The sequence below is a fragment of the Cervus elaphus genome, chromosome 18, assembly GCF_910594005.1.
Source record: "Cervus elaphus chromosome 18, mCerEla1.1, whole genome shotgun sequence".
Taxonomy (NCBI): Eukaryota; Metazoa; Chordata; class Mammalia; order Artiodactyla; family Cervidae; genus Cervus; species Cervus elaphus.
The window spans coordinates 74,681,118-74,704,241 of NC_057832.1; the positions used below are offsets into that span (position 1 = coordinate 74,681,118).

The window sequence follows — 23,124 nt, forward strand, 5'->3', positions numbered from 1 at the left end:
CATGAAACAAGGAATCAGGCAATGGACGCTAAAGTGCTAAAGGATTACATTTGAGGTAGATATGCTGTAAATTTTTAGAAGGAAGCTATCCCTGTTGGTTGGCATAATCCAGGTAGAAAATAGTAGTACTAGTAGTAATAGTAGTAGTAAGAAATAAATAGCTAACATTTAGTTGTAATTATATCCCCTGTTCCTGTCACAGTGCCTGTATGTAATAGGCACTCAATAAATATTTATAGAATTTGAATTTGAGACTTAACTATGTTCCAGGAATTATGCTTTACACACATTATCTCTTTTAATCCTTAGAGCAACCCTAATGAAGAATGAATAGTTACTGCTTTCATTTTATAGATGAGAAAACTGAGGCCTAGAGAAATTAAGTTTCTTGTCCAGGGCTATGTAAAGCTAGTAAGTGGCAGATCTGACTTTAAAACCTATCTCTGCTGAGTCATGATTCCTGGGTCAGGAAGATCCCCTGGAATAGGAAATGGCAATCTACTTCAATATTCTTGCCTGGAAAATTCCGTGGGCAGAGGAGCCTGGCAAGCTATAGCCCATGGGGTCACAAAAAGTCAGACACAACTGAACACGCACACAAACACACACACACACACACACACACACACACACACACACTGCTGACTCACAGCTCAAGGTAGGAACCACTGTGCTATGTGGCCAGACTTGAAGATATAGGGTAAGATTTGGGCAAGTAAGAAAGAGCCTGTACATCCTGAGTGAGGAAGACAGCTTAAACAGCATTAAGGGAAAGTGTCTTTGAATTGTACATCAGGTAGAACCAAGTGCAGAGAATATAGAGAAATCTGCCTGAGATTATTCACATCCCACCCATTCCTGGATTTCTTGCCTATGAGCATTTCCCTCTTACGGATGTTAATGGTAGTAAAGTAAGATTTCAAGGGAGATAGTTTTGTTTTCTATCCTTTTGTGCCAACCCTGTTAGATCACCATCTGATAAGTGACAACATTTAAAATATTAAATCTGGTGTAACATTACTTTCTAAAGTTCTGTTACATAGTCAGAAATCTTTGAATGGAATTTTAAATGGCTGATCCAAAATCTGGTACATCTGGGTATTCAAATGTAGCCCTGACAGCATACTTAAGGATAATTTTATTCATTCGCTTTACTGAAAGTTCAGGAAGCTCTGGACAGATGGTCAGCTTACTCCTCTGAATCCCTTTTGTGCATCAAGTCTGTTGAAATCTTAGGGATGTGAGTCTCAATATCACAACAAAACATTTCTGAGATAAACAGTAGTTCACAAAAAGACACAGAAAATTTTAATTTCTTTTAAACTCCCGGTTAACTAGCTTAGTTTTACGTAGTTGTAATTGTGTATTTGCTTTCTCTGCAACTAGAATAAACTGTCACTCTCTGAAACAAAATGAATAAAATTAATATGGGGGTATGAGATAATGTATTAGTGTATTTCCAAATGCTGCCTTTTCATAAACTTTAAAGAATATTTTGCTATTGGGTCTTCATTTATTAAAACTTATGGCCTGGTAGTGTCCTGTCCATCCAGATGATGTTGCAAGTCTTTGCAAATATGTAGTACCTGATTAGATGATTCAGGCCCTTCTTTGGTCATGCTCCAATCTTTTTGGATTGGAAGTGTTACTATCACAAGCACCAGTCACTGCCAGAAGTAGGAAGTGAAGCCGCTTCAAAGAAAACCTTTTTCCTTTTTTCAACTGTTTCAAACATTTGTATTATGAGTCATGGTTCCAGGAAGAAAGAAACTCCTACATCTTGGGAGTTTATTTTCCACATTCCATCAACAGATTCTGAAAGAATAAATGGGACATTTAAAAATGCCAAAAAAAAAAAATCAATTTATTTGAGAGAACTTTTAATCATTTTACTGTGGTATAATTAGAGGAACTTTAAAATTCAAAACAAGGCGAAACACTTCTTTGAAGGCCAGAGAAAAATTTTTCTGAATTTCCTAAGATCTTAATAAGGCCTGCCTACCTTTGGAGAGTTTTGTAGAAAGGAGCTAGTCTGAGTGCATTGTTTTAGTTCGTTAATTCACATTTATTCATTAACAAGTATGTATCAAATGTCTTAAGTGTTTCAATCAGCATGCTGTGTCCCTGGGGGTACAAAGGTAAGCAAGACAAATTCCCTGCTTTCCAATAGCCCTTGATCTAGAAAGGAAGATAGAAAATATACCCCAGTCAGTTCAAGGCAACAGAGATAGAACTTTGAGATGCTCAGAAAGGGTCAGAAAGGGAGGACCAGGTAAGCATCTGAGTCATCTTCAGAGCAGGCCAGCAGACCTCGTGTTGTGCTGGTCTCAGAGAGATAAATTGATTCAATCAGCCATCTCCCAAAGTCCATTCCCTCCTGCTCCTTTCTATTATATGTTTTCTCTTCTTCTCATTCTACTCTGACCTTTCTCATTTTTCTCTTGTCTTTCTTGAATGCCCGTTTACTCCTCTGGGATTCACTTCTCACACATTCCCAACCCCTTAGTCTTCAGTTCTCTGCTCTCCTTTTTTTAGGAGGGTCTCTGTTGGATTTTGAGAAGGTTAATAGTTTTGTGAAAATTATTTCAAAAGTGTTTTAGGTACAGACTTCCAACTCCAAAAGGTAGGAGTCCCAGGGCTGTGATGTACATCATAGTAAGGAGAGTTAATAAATTGTCTTGCATATTTGAAAGTTGCTAAGAGAGTAAATCTTAAAAGTCCTCAGCGCAAGAATAAAAATTGTAGCTGTGGAGGGTGATGGATGTTAACTAGGCTCACTGCGGTGATCTTTTCACAACATATGGTGTATGAATGTTCAATCATGTTGTACATCTGAAACCAGTATCATGTTGTATGTCAATTATATCTCCAAAAAATGGCCAAAAGAATTGTTTTAAAGACTGCCCAGCCCTGGAGTTGGTTTTTCTTTGGGCTAACTGAGAGTGGAAGCAAAGACGGGAAGAGGGAACGGTGGGGAATGGGAATGGGCAGGTACACACTATTTTCCCCTGAACATCTCCCTTTTCTGTAAAATCTTTCTTTCGTCGTTGCCTTTTTTTTTTTTTTTTTTCTTTTTGATTGGGAGGGATAGATCTCATGGGGAAGAAAATGGTGAAGAGGTAGAGAAGTTGAATTCATTTTTCCTGGGGGATCTGCACTTGGCCCCAAAAAGGCAAAGTCTTCTAGACTATTCTTGGGGTGGCCCACGGGCTTATGAGAATCACCCCTTTCTTTGCCCGAGCTCTTATTTTATGTGCATCTCTGTGCTCAGGGGTCATATGCATGCTTTCATTTGATCCTCACACAAGGTCCAGGGTGGACAGATCAATATCCACATTTACACCATGGCTTACCACGTGCTATCAGTGATGTCACTGAATACCAAGTTGGGAAGAGACGCTGTCAATCAGCATTCCAGGACCCGTGGGCTCCGGCAACCCACTGAAGGCATCTCTAGTTGGTAGCACATGTATAGGACCGAGCTTCCTTACCTACTCTCTACTAACCAGTCTCCAACTTAGTAAGTCTCAGACTTAAGTAGCTATTCTTGAACGATCCATTTTTAGCAGGGACACTTGCTTTGTTCCCCCTAAAGTTCTCCTCATCACCCAGACTTCGCCACCACCACCACCACCCCCCCCCCCCGCCCCGCTTCCTACCTGTTTACTGTCCCTTCTCCAATCCTTTCTTATTCACTGCTTCCCCCTCCACTCCCTGTGCAGGGTAGGGGCAGGAGCTCTCTCTGCAGCCTGACTGCTGGGTTTAAATTCCAGCCCTCTTTTACTGGCTGTGTGACCTTGGGCAAGTTACTTAGCCCCTCTGTGCTTTTAACTTTCTCATCTGTAAAGTGGAGGCAATAATTATACCACATAATATAAAACCCTTGTTATATCAGCCTTGGAAATATTAGTTCTATCGGTTTTGTTTACTCCTGGGCGGCCTCAGCTATCTGAGTGTTACCTCTTTCTCCCTCCCTGTCCTTTTGCTGCCATAAGAAAACCAGGAACTGTGCCTTTCACAACTGTCCCATGTCCTGTTTGGCTTCCTCTGGGTAGCCACATGATCACCCCCAGTCCCACTGCCTGCCTCTCCCCACCCTCCTTAGCCGTCCCTAGTCATCCCCACTCCCCACACGCCTCACTTCATTTCCCTTAGTGGAAGTGTCAGGCCCTTTGCTCTCACCAACAGAAGGATGTGGCGAACACAGGGCTTCCCTAGGCTGAGAGTTTGTTCGCTGTGTTATTTCTCTTGCACCCCTCACCCCCACCTTTTGGAATTAGGTGACTTTATCCTGCCCTGGCCTTCTAGGTGGCCCAGTGTGAACACCTTGATTTAACTTTAGAGTGGAGTTGAGGATAGCTGATTTTCTTCTTGGCTAAAAGGTGAATGTTGAATATGTGGACCTGGCCAGGGCAGTAAACACCTTTATGGCAATCCCCCTGTAGCCTTTCTGATCACTCCATTCCAGACCTGGCCCCTGGGAGAAGTCTGGCTAAGATGGAGATGGCCAGTGCTGCATTTATTTTTTGTCTAATCCTTATACATCTTTTCCCCCACTAGGGAGACGGTTGAGCTTGGTACCTCCTTTCCCAGGATGGAATTTGACAAGCTATTCTGGCTACATCACCGTGAATAAGACTTACAACAGCAACATTTTCTTCTGGTTCTTTCCTGCAAAGGTAGGCCTGCAGCAGTGCCCGCATGGGACCCTGGTGCTCAAGAGCTGACTGTGTTGATCCAGGTGGAAACATCGGTCTACAGTCAACCCAAGGGTGTTTTTTTGTTTTTTTTTTTTAATCTTTTAGATTTTTTTTTTTCTAAAAATAAGTGCCAGTGATTCCATGTAGTGTTCCTGTTTATGTGCAGGAAACAAATGTTAGTGGGGGAGGTCCAACTTTTAAATTCCTTGCAAACTTATTCAGAGTATTAGTGCTGCTATCCTCTTCCTGCCACGATCTTCTTCCTATCTTTTTGTTGCTTTATTCTAAAAATATTTGGGGGCAGGGATGGGTGGTGGGGAGCAAGGAGGGACAGGAAGAGGGGAGATCCCTGAAGTTCACAGGTCATGCATGTCTAAGCCTGTCTACGTTTAGTCAGGCATTGACTGCTCTGTCTATGGATTTTACTGTACCAATTATTGTTGTTATACTCACTCCTTTGTGCATCCAATACCCACGTACTGTGTAGAACTCCGTGGGGACATAAAAGGCGAGAGAACTGAACTCATTCTGTGGGCCATTAGGGGAGGGCTGGGAAGGACTGGTGACCTAGGATGGCTTCCGAGGAGGGGTCTCTTCACCTCACATCCATACAGACATAGGTTCATTTATCCTTGTACTTTACCAGCTGTGTTTAGCTCAATTCAAGGTCACACGGTGCTTTAGCACGGACAGATCCCTTTAGGCTTATGGATACTATTGGGGGTTATTGTAGGAGGTACTGAGATGCATACATAAATGTTATCTCACCACAGGGTAATTTTCTATTTTTATTTTCCAAATTGAGTTTGCTTCAGAAGCCAGAGAAAACAAAGAAAAAGTTATCCCTGTGGAGGGTAGTGTTTACTTTTGCATACAATTTGCATTTAACAGCACTGTATGTGTAATGACTGCATAAATTGCTTAAACGAAGTTTCTTCCCTTGGTACTGTGGGGCTGTGTTTTCTTGACTTTTCATTTCTGCTTTCTCAGCCATGGCCTCTGATTGTTCATCAGGTGGTTGTGTGGGGGAGTGGAGAAGGCCTGTAAGAAATGGTGAGGGATTCCAGGTTCTTAGTGGCTGGGGCTCATAGTAGTTTTCAGGCTGTCACCACTCTGGGAGGCCCCTCCGGGACCCCTTATTTCTTCCTCATTGTACTTGAGTGAGAGGCAAGTAAGGTTCCTAGAGCACAAAATTTAAGGACTCACTTTCATGGGTGAGCACCTAAGAATTGATGCTTTTGAACTGTGGTGCTGGGAAAGACTCTTGAGAGTCCCTTAGACTGCAAGGAGATCAAACCAGTCAATCGTAAAGGAAATCAGTCCTGAGTATTCATTGGAAGGACTGATGCTGAAGCTGAAGCTCCAATACTTTGGCCACCGGATATGAAGAACCGACTCACTGGAAAAGACCCTGAAGCTGGGAAGGACTGAAGGCAGGAGGAGAAGGGGATGGCAGAGGATGAGATGGTTGGATGGCATCACTGACTTGATGGACATAAGTTTGAGCAAGCTCCAGGAGTTGGTGATGGAGAGGATAACTGGCATGCTGCAGTCCATGGGGTCGCAAAGAGTTGGGCACAACTGAGAGGCTGAACTGAACTGAACTCATGGGGGTACAAGTGCAAGGCTGGCACCTGAGTGTCCTCTGGACTCCTGCTGGAGCCCTTCTTGGGGGCACCCAACTGGAAACTAGAGGGCAAGGGAGTCTGGTCCATTGAGGTCTGCCTACCAGGGCACAGAGCCAAGTGGAGACTGGATTTTCAGAAGCGGTCAAGAAAATATCCGAATATCCAGCACAACGATGTTGAGGACAGTTGGTATAAATTAAGCCTAGAAGGATGACCTATTTTTGACAGGTGGGAAATTTCCTTGTGTTCTTAGAAGTCTCTTAAACTTTATGCCTTTCAGAAACCATACTGTATGGTTTGTGGTATCACATCTATGTATATAATATGCAAATGCAGGCATTTATCATGAATTGCAGTTGTATGAGTTTTCAATTGCCATTGTACAAATTTAGTCACTTAAACAACACAGATTTATTATTTCACAGTTGTAGAGATCAGAAGTCCAATACAGGGCTCACTGGCCTAAAGTCAAGTTGCTGGCAGGGCTGCGGTCCTGGAGGCTATGGGGGAGAATCGGTTTCTTTGTCTTTTGCAGTTTCTAGAGCTGCTGGCACATGTTGGCTCAATGGCTCCCTTTCCTGTCTTCACAGCCCATATCAGTGAGCTGAATACTTTGCACATTGCATCACTTTGGCTAACTCCTTATTCATCACCTTCCCTGCTCTTGTATTTTGCCTCTCTCTTCATATAAGGTCCCTGGGATAACTTTGGACCTACCTGGATAATCCAGGGTAAATCTCCCTATTTTAATGTCAGTTGAATAGCAACCTTAATTCCATCTACAAACTTATTCTTCTTAAGAATTAACATATTCACATATTCTGGGGATTCGGATGTGTACATCTTTGAAGGCCTTTATTCTGTGCAAAATGGATACTTGAATTCACCCAGATTAGTGATTCACAATATGTTGTTTTATTTTATTGTACTTAGGAATGATCTTCAAATTCCCCAGAGATTCTGACTCATAAACTAGGAGAGGCTAGCAAATTGTAGGATTAGCAGGTGAACCATGCTTCAGAAATCATCGCTTCAGCCTACAGGCTACCGTCCTGGATTCAGTGTTCCTGACCCCAACGTGACTCAACTTCTTTTGCCAGAAAGAAACAGCCAGAGCAGGCAAACCCTGATGGAGGTGGTTATGTTATCTCATGCACTTACCTAGGATGCAGGCTAGAATGGGGGACTGAAGAGGTGAATGCAGCCTTTGGGGTCAGCTCTCCTAATCCTGCCACTGCTGGGTCTCCAACTCCAATGCACTCTACCTCTCCACCCTCACCCTAGCCCTGCCAAACCCGATTCCTTACTCTCTGTTCTGCTTTGGAGGCTGGTTATGATACCAGTGAGCTCCTCATTGATTTCTGCATGATGTCTTTTTTTTTTTTTTTTGGTAATGATCCAGATTTGTGAAAACAGGGAAGTGATCAAACAAAAACAAAACGAAGACTCAGTCTTCTCCTTTTTAGGTTGCCTCTAAGCAGGTGGACTGCTTTATCAAGGAGACTGGTGATGCTCTGGGACTGTAAAGCTGGTCAGGGAAAAGGGCTTAGAGTTTACACTCACTCCTAGTTGCTGGACTGAAACCCTTTGCAGTAAAATAACTGGATTGTTAGGGCCCCCTTTAGTTAAAGAAGACCTGCCTATGCACCCCCAGATTATGTTCTCTGGGGGCCCAGAATTGTAGCCCTAAACACATTCTAAGATGGTCCCAGAAGACTTGAAACTGAGGCCACTGCGGCATGAAAGATGAACATAGTGTTCTATTGGAAGTGATAGACTGTGCTTCAGGAGAGAGGCCCAGAGAGATGAAAAGACAGTTCTGTTGACAGGTTATCACCACATGGCAGCTGGGATAGATAGTTCCAAGACCTCCTTCAGGGGAGCCCACACACGTAGCCAGGTCTTCAAGGCCCCAAAGCAACCTTTCCTGCCGAGGCAGTCAGGCTATAAATTATGGACCAGGCCATTTTGGGTGAAGGAGATAAAGCATGCGACAAGGAGAAGCAGTGGTCACTGAGATGGAAGAGAGTTTCTTTCATTTGGCAGAAATAATAGTTTGTTGCCTGTCACAGGGGAACAGCTGATACGATCATCAGGAGAGAAATGACCCCTTACGAAAATTGAAGGTAGAGAAAATAAGAGACCCAGGAAGGATGCCACACTTCTAATAGCCCCTGGGTAATTTTTTGGACTGCTCTTTCTCAAATTAATTGTGTTTCCTGTTATTTCTGTGAGGCTCCCCTCTTATTATATACAAATCAATGAATAATGGGTTCCAGAACTTGAAATTGGTGTGCAGCTGGGGGACACAATCAACATGAGAAATGAATAGTCATTTTTCATAGAATAAAAAGTACAATGAAACCAATAAAAATGTAACAATTATAATAGCTGCTCTTAATTGAGCGTTGACTATGTGCTAATAAGTACTGTGCATTTTTCTTTAATCCTTACGAAAACCACATGAGGAAGGAATTACTATCTTCATTTTACAGTTGGAAGAGAATTGCAGAGATTAGATAATTAGCTCCAAGTTTCCCAACTAGAATTGGGCAGAATTAGACTTTAAAACAAAATCTCTGTTGGAGAAATATTTGCTCTTGATCATCCCAGGTTGATTGTGAGAAAACAAATTATGGAGGGCAATAAATTACAATTGTTAAAAATATGGCTCTTGAGTCAGGCTTGGATAAAACCTTGGCTCCACTCCTTATGCCAGATGTGACCTTGGGCACATTCTTAACTTCTCTGAGCATTGGTTTCCTTATTTTAAAATGAGGCTCAAAATACCTACTGAACAATGGTTTTGAGAAAATGAGATAATATGATAAAGTCTCAGAATGGTGTTTGATATCTAATAAGTAGAGATGCTATTATTATTTCATTATCAGTATCATCTGTCATTACTAGTTTTCCTACTATTAACACAAATACTCTACAGAACAAAACCAGACATAATTTGGGAGGTTAAAGAAGGCAGGAGATAAGGAGCAATTCCAAATTGGAAGGAGTTGGATGCCAGCCAAGAATGTGGATTAATTGTTACTGGGAAAGGAAATTACAAAGTAAAGTTGGGATTTTTCATGTTTAAGAAGGTAAAAAATCACATATTATTTTTTTGAAATTAGCATCCTTTTCATTAGAAAAAGTATCCAGCATTTAAGTTTTTCTTATAGATATAGGAGCAATTTGTTGGATGCATTTATCTAAAACCTGTAGATTATTCAGCTGCCATAGAGTCAAAATCTGAGATGTCTAGAGTTGGGTCTAAGCCCCTTTTGGACTGCCCCAGTGGCTCAGCAGTGAAGAATCCACCTGCATTGCAGGAAAGGTAGGACACGGGTTCAGTCCTTGGGTTGGGAAGATCCCCTGGAGTAGGAAATGGAAACCTACTCTAGTATTCTTGCCTGGAGAATCCCATGGACAGAGGCCTGTAGTCCATGGGGTTGCAGAGTCAGACATGAATTAGTGACTGAGCACACATACACGCTAAGCACCCTTTACTCAGTTCCCTACCTCATTCCTCAGGCCAAGGAGAATAACTGGGGTTCCTGGAATCTGACGATCTGGTGATGGAGAAAGGTCAGTATCATATTGAGGAGTCAGCAAGGCTGGGATAGGGTGAGGCATGGGAGGTGCCTGGAGGCAACATTTTTTTTTTTTTTCTTTTTGCCAATCTTACTTTTTTTTTTTTCATTTATTTTTATTAGTTGGAGGCTAATTACTTTACAATATTGTAATGGTTTTTGTCATATATTGACATGAATCAGCCATGGATTTACATGTATTCCCCATCCCGATGCCCCCTCCCACCTCCCTCTCCACCTGATTGCTCTGGGTCTTCCCAGTGCACCAGGCCCGAGCACTTGTCTCATACATCCAGCCTGGGCTGGTGATCTGTTTCACCCTAGATAATATACATGTTTCGATGCTGTTCTCTCGAAACATCCCACCCTCGCCTTCTCCCACAGAGTCCAAAATTCTGTTCTGTACATCTGTGTCTCTTTTTCTGTTTTGCGTATAGGGTTATCATTACCATCTTTCTAAATTCCATATATATGCGTTAGTATACTGTATTGGTCTTTATCTTTCTGGCTTACTTCACTCTATATAATGGGCTCCAGTTTCATCCATCTCATTAGAACTGATTCAAATGAATTCTTTTTAATGGCTGAGTAATATTCCATTGTGTATATGTACCACAGCTTCCTTATCCATTCGTCTGCTGATGGGCATCTAGGTTGCTTCCATGTCCTGGCTATTATAAACAGTGCTGCGATGAACATTGGGGTGCACGTGCCTCTTTCAGATCTGGTTTCCTCGGTGTGTATGCCCAGGAGTGGGATTGCTGGGTCATATGGCAGTTCTATTTCCAGTTTTTTAAGGAATCTCCACACTGTTCTCCATAGTAGCTGTACTAGTTTGCATTCCCACCAACAGTGTAAGAGGGTTCCCTTTTCTCCACACCCTCTCCAGCATTTATTGCTTGTAGACTTTTGGATAGCAGCCATCCTGACTGGAGGCAACATTTGAGAGGCTCCCTCCCTCTCAGGGTCCTGCAGGTGCTCACCCTGCCTAGTCTGATGCCAGGAAAAGCACGAGTGTGGGGGATTAGGTGAATACAGTCCATGCATCCACAGTGTGGTGCAGAGGCAATGAGCCACTCTGATGCTTGTGGCCAAAGCAAAAGGCATTCTCTCTGAGAACAGGAGAGCAGGTCCCCAAGGGTCCCTGGAAGCCAGCAGACAGCCGACCCTGGGAGTGCAGACACAGAGCCTTCGCACACCCTCAGTTCACTTCCTCCTCTGGATGTTTAGACTGCTTCAGTAACAAAGTGGCACAGAACAGCAGCTGCCAAACTTGCGACTGCTTGTCAGACACAACTTGGGATCTTTACAAATATGACAGACCCCGAGGTCAGTATGCGACGCCTCCCAGCAGAGATCTGATTTGTTTGGTCTGGAGGGGGCCCAGGGATCAGTGTTTCTATCAAGTTCCGCAGTGATTCCAGTGCAGCTAGTCAGTTCACTTGATTTTGGAAAGAGAGAACTAAAGGTCAGGGTACTTTCTCTAGTGTAATCTCCAGACATATTTTCTCATACTCCCTATGTTCAAATGATATCTGACCAACTTAACAAGTTTTGAATTTTCAGCGAACATGATATTTAGCTTTGTCAGTAGAGGGTGCTGGAGGGACATTGCAGAGGAAGTTGACTTTTCTTGGTCCCTTGTTCGGCGTTTTGCTTTCTCTTGGCCCTGCTGCCCAGTCCATCAGCAGTGTGTGTGGAGGGACAGTCAGTGGTGTTCTGCTTTAGCTGGGCACCCAGGCCACGAAGACCCTCAGCAAGTTTATAGACTGGACTCCATCCCAGTGCCCACCTGTCTGTGGCCTTCACAGACAGGTCTCACCAGTGAGCAGGCTTCCTACAGCCTAGGCTTCCTACTTTCTCTGGCATGCTCTCGTCAGCCTGGACCACCTGCCTCCCAGGGGGTCACTTCCAGCAGCCTTCCTGGCACGGACACCATGGACTTCTGGTTGCCCGTGCTCTTCAAGCAAGCAGGCTCCCAACATCCTGACTTCCTCTGCATTCCTGGCCCCTGCCAGCCACAGCCTACTGTCCTGCATGCCTTTCCTACTTGCCCAGGGGTTGTTGGCCCACTTTGCCTGGGTACCTTACTGAATTTCTCAGCCCCTCAATGGGCTGGAACCATAGCTTCTCCAACGAGATCTGGACCATGGCTTGAGAAGGGCCACACCCCACCTTATGAGTTCATTCATCCGTGGACATTCTCCCTCAGCCCAGATACCCTTTAGAGTTCTCTTTACATATTTATGGTTATCCTTCCATTATAATGAATATCATTTACATTAAAATATGGACCCAGGATGCCTACCCAGCATGCTGGCATTTGGCCAAGACCAAGGAAGTGGCTCAGTGAGGAAGAAGAACCTCTGGTGTTCCATCCCCTCTCTTGTCCTGGGCTGGATGAACATGGCTTATGGAGACCAGAGCAAACACTAGGACTTAGAATGGTATTGAAGGTCAGTGTTTTCAAGTTAAAAAAAAAAATTGAAAAACAGAAAAATTTAAGAGTTAAAATTTACTGTGTGGTCATGGAGAAGTTTTCAGGATCCACGGCAGCTGGTCTTTCTGTCTCAATCTTATTCTGCTAAGACCAGTGAATTACTCATTTGTGCTTCATTGCAGATCAACTTGCTTTGCTTCTATAGGCATTTAATAGAAGATGGCTACCCTACAGTTCCCTAGTTTATCTGTCCTTGGACCATGCAGTAAACAGAGATTAACAAGCACTTCTCCTGGGGGCAGAGTGTGATTGGCCCAGTTTGGGTCAGGTGTTCTTTCTTGGTCCTATGAGCTAAGACTGAGGGTGCTGGGTCATGTGGTAATTAACATGGCTAATGGGCTCTTTCCGTTGGTGCATGGACTTAGAGAAGGGGATGTGATTCGGACAAATCTCTTAAAATATGTCTGCCACTGATGGCTACAAATTCACCAATAATACAGTAAAGATGTGGAGGTCACAGACATTTGTCTTCTTTAAACATTCACTGTTTATCTTCTCTTGACTGTGTACTGATAGCATCAGGGATTTGGGAAAATAGAAGGTAGATGAGTGAGACAAATCAAAAAAAAAGTAGCTAAAAATGATACATTATGGATCATCCCATCCATAAGTATGCTCAGACTCTGCAGAAACCTTGATATGCCTCATTGCCTTTGAGAAATGAAATTTTAATAAGGATAAACAAGTAAACATTTTCAGCCATTTCTTTCTGTGCATCAAGAAAGGAAAGTCAGTCCTTTTCTCCAGCACCCTTCCCCCATTCTTCTAATGTCCAGCGTTTTGGAAGAAGGCATGAACAGAGAAGCCAGAACTTCCTCATGAAGAAATAACAGCCAGATAGAAAGGTTAGGAAGGAGAAAAGTAAAGAAGATTCTAGTGGGGTGTGAGTTGGCTCAAATGAATGAGACAATTCAAAGCTTGATGAGAGTCAGTGGGAACTTGGAAGTGATATGAGGAGGCTTCAGAACAGAAAAAAAGTTTTAAAAAGTTAATTGTCCCTATGATGGTACAGTGGCAACTATCATAGTATAGGAAGTTTTTAGCGAGTGTTCGAAATGAACCACTATGAGTAAAATTCCCCTGAAAAGCACTGAATGTCTTAAGTAAGTTGTTTTTATGTGTTGGGAATATGTGTGTATAATTAAAATGTTATTAAGTATCTAGTTAACAGTTCTAGTCACAAAACCAATTGCTTTAAATAAAAATCCTCTGCCTTCATTAGTATCATTAGTATTGCAGCTGAAATATCGGCTGAACTGGGACCTGTGTGGCAAAATGGGAGTCCATTCAAACATACTTGGAATTTTCAAGACAGTTTCATGGGGTACTAATGACTTCAATTACAACAGAACATATTACTTAACTTAAACCAAGCAAATGATCAGCCTCTGCATATAGAAGTGTGAAGGGAGCCTTAATTAATTTACTAATTGCACTTATTTTAAGCGGTACCATTGGTTTGGGTCTATAGTGGTTAGGTTGCTGTTTTCTCTTACAGAGTGTGGTGTTCCTTTGTGGGGCTGGAGGAAGGGAGTGCCTAGAGTATGTCCTCAGGCCTAGGCATTGGCAGAAAATATTACTCCAATACTTACTGGGTACCTAAGATTCCCTAGGGTTACTCCAATAAGTCCTCGGTCTACACTATAGTCTTATTACCTGAGAGTACTGAAATCTCCAAGTGTTTACTGCATCCCCGGCCCCAGTGTAGGAATGTACTGCTTCAATGATTATGTAAAGTTAGAAGGTTATCTCTACCGCGTGATGTAGAGGAGGGCCCAGGAGGATGGAGTGAAAGATGGGTATGGTTTGATGGGGAACAGGGTGAAAAGGAAGACTCGAAGTATAAGAGGATGCTACTCATGTGGGAAGCAGTAGGGCAGGAGGGTTTCATTTCATTAGTGTTTTCATATAGAGTCCTCTATGCTCATTTGGAAGCAAGGAAGAAGAGGCTGGGCGTTTTTGAAGAATCTCCTTATGTACAGAATGTTAAACCTAATAAATGAATTCTAATACTTCAAATGACAGTCTGTTAAGACCTAGGGTATTTTTTCACCATCATAGAGAATGAATAATGGAATGCGTTAATGTGAGAGATTGTAAAATTTTCTTCAGTAGAGATCTACAAGTTAATTGATTAACTACCTCCTTCTGGGCCCTTCGTTTAGCAACAAACCCTGAGGAAGGAGTGTCCAAGTTCATGAACTGGCCACCAGGGGTCACCAGAAGAATTGAAAGGGCTTCTAAGGCAAAGCCATAGTTTGCGGTTCACGAAGAAGAGGGCGATTTGTGATTCTGTTGTTAAGAGACTTCTCACTTAAATATTTAGGATTCTTTTGTCCCTTCTTTTATATTTAAAATTTCCTTGTCCCTTATTTTTGATCGTCAGTTCTTGCTACACTACTCTGACCTATATGTCATTGGTAGATATTTTTCTTTTTAATTAAATATATAAATGCTTATTTGTAAGGGATTATTCACATTTCAAATGTTAGCCCATCACCAGAGGCTGCCTTTAAGTATTCAGTCTAACATCTTCCCATTGTTCTTTTATATTACCCATTTCTTTAATTACTTATTTATTACCTGTCTTACCACTTTACTAGAAAAGTAGCCAGAGCTAACACTTAAGTAGATACTCTAGGCACTGTTCAAGTGCTGGGCATGTATTAACTCTGAATCTGCACAACAGTCCTGTACAATAGACATTATTATTATTCTTATGTTCAAGCAGAAGACCCTGAGACACAGAGACGTTAAGTAACTTGCCCAAGGTCACACAGCTATGAAATAGCATAATTAGAATTTAGACCCTGGCAGTCTGGTGCCACAGTCCATGTTCTTCTTCAGTAACTATCCTTTCTGTCCATGAGTGGGAGCTGGCCTGCATCCCCAGCCCTAGAATAATGCCTGTTGATGTTCTATGTTAAATGAATTAATACTTCATGGTAGATTCAGAGTGTCAGACTATTCAGCCAGATGATGATATGTACTGATATATGAAGAGATTTCCACAACATGCTGTTAAGTGAATGCAGAAAATATAGAATATTATATATTGTTCTTTTTGTTCAGTTGCTAAGTCATGTAAGACTAGTTTGGGGGAAAAAAGGTATTTATGTACATAACATGTAACATCTATGAGATATGTGTATATGTACATGTGAGGAGGTGGGGTAGGGTATAGAAAAAAATCTGAAAGACTAAATACCCCAATGATCATCTGTAGGGAATAGGATTGGTGGGGCAAGGGGGATTTTTTATACCTTCTTTGAAAAAAAGTAAGAATAAGTATTTTCTTTATGATATGAAAAACTTTAAGTAAAAATTTTTGAATTTTTGACAAAAATAAACACACTCTCATTTCATACATTCTTGAATTATAGTTTCAGAATAATAAGTACTTTAAAAGTCCTTCATTTCCTAAATCTAGAAATGAAGTAAAACAGTTGCTTGTTACTTCATTCGAGTCTGAGTCTTGCAATTTTGTTCAGGGTGTCTTCATTTACTTTTATTCTTTCCTAAATGGGGGTAGGGGGTGGGAGAAGGGCTTCATTCCCACAATTTAGAGCTAAATATATCACCCAAGGAGTTAGACTTCCAGGGTCTGAATTCTAATTATGCTATTTCATAGCTGTGTGACCTTGGGCAAGTTACTTAACTTCTCTGTGTCTCACTGTCTTCTGCTTGAACATAAGAATAATAATAATGTCTATGGCATAGCTTTATGCTATTATTATTGACATAATTACTGTGTTTGTCATGACGTTGTGATGTCATGCATGTGTGTGTGCATGTTCAGTCACTTCAGTTGTGTCTGACTCTTTGCAACCACATGGACTGTAGCCCACCAGGCTCCTCTGTCCATAGGATTCTCCAGGCAAGAATACTGGAGTGAGTTGCCATGCCCTCCTCCAAGGGATCTTCCTGACCCAGGGATTGAACCCACATCTCTGGCATCTCCTGCATTGCAGGTGGATTTTTTTTTACCACCGAGCCACCTGGGAAGCCTTGTGATGTCATATCATATTTAAAAAGCCTGAAAGCTGTGGGATAACTGACTCTTGGACTTTTTGCATTGAACACATGAACCTTTCTTTTCTAACATCTGATTTTTGCATTTCATTCCAGATAAGGGCAATATTTACTTCACAGTTTGGTTGCACATCAGAGTAAGACAATGTTTGTGTGGAATTTTCTTTAAAAGAAAATGAATTTCTTCAAAGATTGTTGAGCTCATTCACCTCCTTCAGGAAAGTAAATTTGAGGAGCAGGGTCAGCTGAGGTTGGAGGTGTGTATGCAGATCTCTTATTATTTAAGCATTCCAAGAATGCAGTGTCCTGTGCTTCAAAGTTGCATAATAAAGATGTTTGGCACCGAGGTACTAGACTTGACTTTGTAGTGTGGCCTCTCAGGGTCAGACTATTTTTTCTGAGAGCCTGGAGGTCCCATTATTGTGCCAGGTCACAGGAAGAGACATGAAAAGCAGGGGAGGATGGAGTGGAGAGCAGAGGGCCCAGGGCATCCGAGAGGGCAAAACTCTCTCACCCTCATAGCTTCTCAGCCCTGCCTGCACATTTAACCACCTGGGAGCTTTTAAAACAGACAGATGCCTGTCTCACGCCAGACCAGTTGAATTGGAATCTTTGGTTATTGAGCCTAAGCAGTAGTTTTTTTTAAAAAAACAGCTTTCCATGTTGTTTTTTTTTTTAATGAGTGGTCAAGATTGAGAACCACTGGCTCGCGTGTAGCTCTTCAGGGCTTCTAGAAACGCATGCATATTAGGAAGGAAGTGGGGGACTGGAGGCCCACGAGAATGGGTGAACTCATAGTATTTTACACACTGGAGGCTGGAACCACTTTCATGTAGATTCCATCTTCTCTCCACTCCTTAACTCTCCTACTGCTGAATCAATACAAGCTGAAGATGGTCCTGGGGAGTGGTATCGAGTAGCAAGTTAGAGGATCAGAAGTCGTGTTTTGTGACCCCCATGGACTGTAGCCCACCAGGCTCCTCTGTCCATGGTATTCTCCAGGTAAGAATACTGGAGTGGGTTGCCATTCCCTTCTCCAGGGGATCTTCCTGACCCAGGGATGGAGCCAGGGCCTCCTGCACTGCAGGCAGATTCTTTACCATCTGAGCCACTAGCAAATCCCATAGAGGACTGGAAGGGAGATTAAAAAAAAAAAAATCACTTATTCAAACAAAACACACATAGTTGGGGCCAGGCAGGCTAGGGCAGAGCTAGTTACATTTATTCAGCACAGCATAGTTGACAATATCATTTCGTGATACATCTTCTCATCAGGGTCCTCAGGCAAGCCTGTGAGGTGGGCATTATTGCCTTCTGATGGATGAGGAAGCAGAGGGCTGGAGGAATCTGAGGGCAGGATCACATAGCTATCACGTGGCCAGGTAGAACCAGCACCTGTCTGGCTACCCGTTCCTGGGCCACACTGCTCTCCCACAGTGGTTTTACAAGGCTGGCTTTGATTTTAATTTGTTTTTGCTTCAGCTTATAAGTTCCTGCTTCTCTTGAATTCTCTATGAACATTTTCAACACTTTAGTCAAGAGAACTAACTAGTGAAAAACTGACCAGGTAAGATGGCCAAAGGAGCAAAGAACAGCAAACAATTCACTTTTCTTGTTCTCCCATTAATAAATGGTTTACATGAAAACTGTCTTATAAATTCCTGGTATTTCTTTCTTACAGCAATAGTTAGCATTTAAGAACATGCACTATATGCCACTTACTAGGCGTTATGAAAATTAATATATTTAGTCCTCCCAACCACTACGTGGCATAGGTACTATGATTGATCCCCATTTTACAGGTGGGGAAACTGAGGTCCAAAGAGCTTAGCCACCTTACCTAACGTCAGCCAGCTAGTGGATAGTAACGCTCAGATTGGAATCCAGTTTGAGACAAGAGCTCACAGACTTTATCTGATATGCTCTGCTCACTCTTAGAACTACAGCCCTGCTGACCTGAGTTCCCAGTTTGCCTCTGGGCTCCTACCTTTTCTACCTGTTTCCTTACTAATCATTTGTGCTTAATGTCCTTTTATCATGCATTAGGTTTTGCTGCAAGGGCTTGGTAAATATTATCTCATTTAATTCCTTAACACTGGAGACTGGGTCCCAGGTAGCCTCTCCGAAGGAGGCTCCTCTCCAGCCTGTGGCTGTTCTGACCATCCCTGCTCTCTTGGCACACTCCCTTGGCCTCTTCCCAAAGCTGCCAAAGACCCTGTAGATTTTGAAATTCCTTTGTCCCCACTCTCCTCATGGTTAGAACCCTGCAAGCTCAGCTCTTCTTCCAGGTTCTTAGCCACAGGTCACAGATCCCCCCTCCCCTTGCATTTCTCTTGCCTTCTGCCCACCACCTTCTCACATCATCCAGGTGGATGCATCAGTCCACTCCACCTTTCTAATGCAGAAGTGACATGTCTCCATGTGACTGGGCTAAGGGAGGGGTTGCAGGATTTCATTCTGGGCCAAAGCAGTAGGATCCTTTCTGGCCAAACATGACTGATTACACATCAAGTGAGCCATGACATCATGTGAGGGCTCACAGTCACATCCTGCCTTGGCCTTGTGGAGACCAAGTGGGCCTTCCTTCGGACTGCTCCCAAGGATTCACGTAGGGCCAGGCCACCTATACTCGCTGCTTTCACACTCAGTTCTTCTTTGGCTTGAGGACTTCTCTATCATTTTCTTCCATCTACAGCACCATTTCCTGGCTCTCCTTGTGGCTGAATCCTTCGTGGCTCCCAAGTCTCAGCTGTGCTCTCCGGATCTCACTGAGAACTTCCCTGATTGTGTGTCCAAAAGAAGTACCTCTTTGTCAGCCCTCACTCTCTCTCTTGATATCACCCTTATTTCCTCTCCTTAATGGTTTAGATAGTAAAGAATCTGCCAAAAACATGCAGGAGAACCGGGTTCGATCCATGGGTCAGGAAGATCCCCTGGAGAAGGAAATGGCAACCTCCTCCAGTATTCTCGTTTGGAGAATTCCATGAACAGAGGAGCCTGGGAGGCTATAATCCATGCAGTCACAAAGAGTGAGACACAACCAAGTGGCTAATACTAACACTATTTCATCTCTACACTCTTTAATCATCGTGTTTATTCATTTACTTACTGTCTGTATTTTTCATGAAATGTAAGCTTGAGGAGGGCAAAGAGTTGTCTTTTTCACTCACTGCTCTGCCAGGATCTTCTCGTAGCATGGTGCCGACCCCTACAAGGTGCTGAGTGAAAGAAGTAAAGACACCTCTGTCACTGAGGGTGGTGGTGTTGTAACTCATTTCCAGCATCCCACCCTGCCAGTGGCCTTTCCTTATTTACATTGGCCATATCTCTTAAATAAATCTACACCTTCTGTGGGGTTTTGTTGCTATCATTTGCATGGACTATATGACTCAGGTCCTGCCTGCTGCTTCTCAATTCATTGAGTTGAATGAAGTTAGTGAACACCATCTCTGTAAATAAAATTAGAAAGTCAGTTTGGACTCTCGGTGAAGGGAGCAGATTGTCACTGAGGAGGGTGGATTCCTTGTTATGTCTCTTTGGGAATATGTTGGTCGAATGGGAGAGTCCCCGGAAGGCTTAAAGAGCTTAAATGTATGTATACTGTTCTGTGCTATGTTGACTCTTTGTGACCCTATAGACTATAGTTTGCCAGGCTCCTCTGTCCATGGGGATTCTCTAGAGAAGAATACTGGAGTAGGTTGCCATTTCCTCTTCCAGGAGATCTTCCCAACCCAGGGATTGAACCCAGGTCTCCCGCATTGCGGGCGGACTCTTTACTATCTGAGCCACGAGGGAAGCCCTAAATATATATATAAAACTGAGCCAGGTGGCTCAGTGGTAAAGAATCTGCCTGCCAAGCCAGGAAATGCAAGAGATGCAGATTTGATGCCTGGGTCGGGGAGATTCCCTGGAGAAGGAAATGGCAACCTACTCCATTATTCTTGCCTGGAGAATCCCCATTGACAGAGGAACCTGGCAGCCTACAGTCCATAGGGTCGGAAAGAGTTAGACATGACTTAGTGACTAAACCACCGCCACCACCCTAGGCAGTATGCTGGGAATCAGTTCAGTTCAGTTCAGTTTAGTCACTCAGTCATGTCTGACTCTTTGCAACCCCATGGACTGCAGCACGCCAGGCTTCCCTGTCCATCACCAACTCCCAGAGTCCACCCAAACTCTTGTCCATTGAGTCAGTGATGCTATCCAACCATCTCATCCTCTGTCATCCCCTTCTCCTCCTGCCTTCCATCTTTCCCACCATCAGAGTCTTTTCAAATGAGTCAGCTCTTCGCATCAGGTGGCCAAAGTATTGGAGTTTCAGCTTCAACATCAGTCCTTCCAATGAACACCCAGGACTGATCTCCTTTAGGATGGACTGGTTGGATCTCCTTGCAGTGCAAGGGACTCTCAAGAGTCTTCTCCAACACCACAGTTCAAAAGCAACAATTCTTCGGTGCTCAGCCTTCTTTGTAGTCCAACTCTCACATCCATACATGACTACTGGAAAAACCATAGTCTTGACTAGATGGACCTTTGTTGACAAAGTAATGTCTCTTTTTTCATATGCTGTCTAGGTTGGTCATAACTTTCCTTCCAAGGAGTTAGCGTCTTTTAATTTCTTGGCTGCAATCACCATCTGCAGTGATTTTGGAGCCCTCAAAAATAAATTCAGCCACTGTTTCCACTGTTTGTTTCCCCATCTAATTGCCATGAAGTGATGGGACTGGATGCCATGATCTTAGTTTTCTGAATGTTGAGCTTTAAGCCAACTTTTTCACTCTCCTCTTTCACTTTCATCAAGAGGCCCCTTTAGTTTTTCTTCACTTTCTGCCATAAGGGTGGTGTCATCTGCTTATCTGAGTTATTGATATTTCTCCTGGCAATCTTGATTCCAGCTTGTGCTTCCTCCAGCCCAGTGTTTCTCATGATGTACTCTACATATAGGTTAAATAAGCAGGGTGACAGTATACAGCCTTGACGTACTCCTTTTCCTATTTGGAACCAGTCTGTTGTTCCATGTCCAGTTCTAACTGTTGCTTCCTGATCTGCATACAGGTTTCTCAAGAGGTCGGTCAGGTGGTCTGGTATTCCCATCTGTTTCAGAGTTTTCCATAGTTTATTGTGATCCACACAGTCAAAGACTTTGGCATAGTCAATAAAGCAGAAATAGATGTTTTTCTGGAACTCTCTTGCTTTTTCTATGATCCAGCGGATGTTGGCAATTTGATCTCTGGTTCCTCTGCCTTTTCTAAAACCAGCTTGTACATCTGGAAGTTCATGATTCACGTATTGCTGAAGCCTGGCTTGGAGGATTTTGAGCATTACTTTACTAGCATGTAAGATGAGTGCAATTGTGCAGTAGTTTGAGCATCCTTTCATATTTCCTGTTTTGGGGATTGGAATGAAAACTGACCTTTTCCAGTCTTGTGGCCACTAATGAGTTTTCCAAATTTGCTGGCATATTAAGTGCAGCACTTTCACAGCATCATCTTTTAGGATTTGAAATAGCTCAACTGGAATCCCATCACCTCCACTAGCTTTATTCTAGTGATGTTTCCTAAGACCTACTTGACTTCACATTCCAGGATGTCTGGCTCTAGGTGAGTAATCACACTATCGTGATTATCTGGGGTCATGAAGATCTTTTTTGTACAGTTCTGTGTATTCTTGCTACCTCTTCTTAGTATCTTCTGCTTCTGTTAGGTCCATACCATTTATATTCTTTATTGAGCCCAACTTTGCATGGAATGTTCCCTTGGTATCTCTAATTTTCTTGAAAAGATCTCTAGTCTTTCCCATTCTATTGTTTTCCTCTATTTCTTTGCATTGATCGCTGAGGAAGACTTTCTTTTCTCTCCTTGCTATTCTGTGGAACTCTGCATTCAAATGAGTATATCTTTCCTTTTCTCCTTTGCTTTGAACTTCCCTTCTTTTCAAAGCATTTGTAAGGCCTCCTCAGACAGTCATTTTGCTTTTTTGCATTTCTTTTTCTTGGAGATGGTCTTGATCCCTGTCTCCTGTACAATGTCATGAACCTCTGTCCAGAGTTCATCAGGCACTCTGTCAAATCTAGTCCCTTAAATCTATTTGTTACTTCTACTGTATAATCATAAGGGATTTGATTTAGGTCATACCTGAATGGGTTAGTGGTTTTCCCCACTTTCTTCAATTTAAGTCTGAATTTGGCAGTAAGGAGTTCATGGTCTGAGCCACAGTCAGCTCCCAGTCTTGTTTTTGCTGACTGTATAGAGCTTCTTCATCTTTGGCTGCAAAGAATATAATCAGTCTGATTTCTGTGTTGACCATCTAGTGATGTCCATGTGTAGAGTCTTCTCTTGTGTTGTTGGAAGAGGGTGTTTGCTATGACCAGCGTGTTCTCTTGGCAAAACTCTATTAGCCTTTGCCCTACTTCATTCTGTACTCCAAGGCCAGATTTGCCTGTTACTCCAGGTGTTTCTTGACTTCCTACTTTTGCATTCCAGTCCCCTATAATGAAAGGGACATCTTTTTTTGGGTATTAGTTCTAAAAGGTCTTGTAGGTCTTCATAGAACCATTCAACTTCAGCTTCTTCAGCGTTACTGGTCGGGGCATAGACTTGGATTACCTTGATATTGAGTGGTTTGCCTTGGAAACGAACAGAGTTCATTCTGTCGTTTTTGAGATTGCATCCAAGTAC

General features: G+C 42.8%; 1 protein-coding gene across 6 annotated transcripts in view; it reads left to right on the forward strand.

Annotated features, from left to right (window-relative positions):
• CPVL (carboxypeptidase vitellogenic like) overlaps positions 1 to 23,124 on the forward strand; it is a 125,483-nt gene that overhangs the window by 24,775 nt on the left and 77,584 nt on the right. For all 6 annotated transcript variants that reach the window (XM_043872676.1, XM_043872673.1, XM_043872675.1 and 3 more), the window contains one exon: positions 4,561 to 4,679. In XM_043872676.1, coding sequence (XP_043728611.1) covers positions 4,561 to 4,679 — 119 coding nt within the window. The remainder of the gene's footprint in view (positions 1 to 4,560; positions 4,680 to 23,124) is intronic.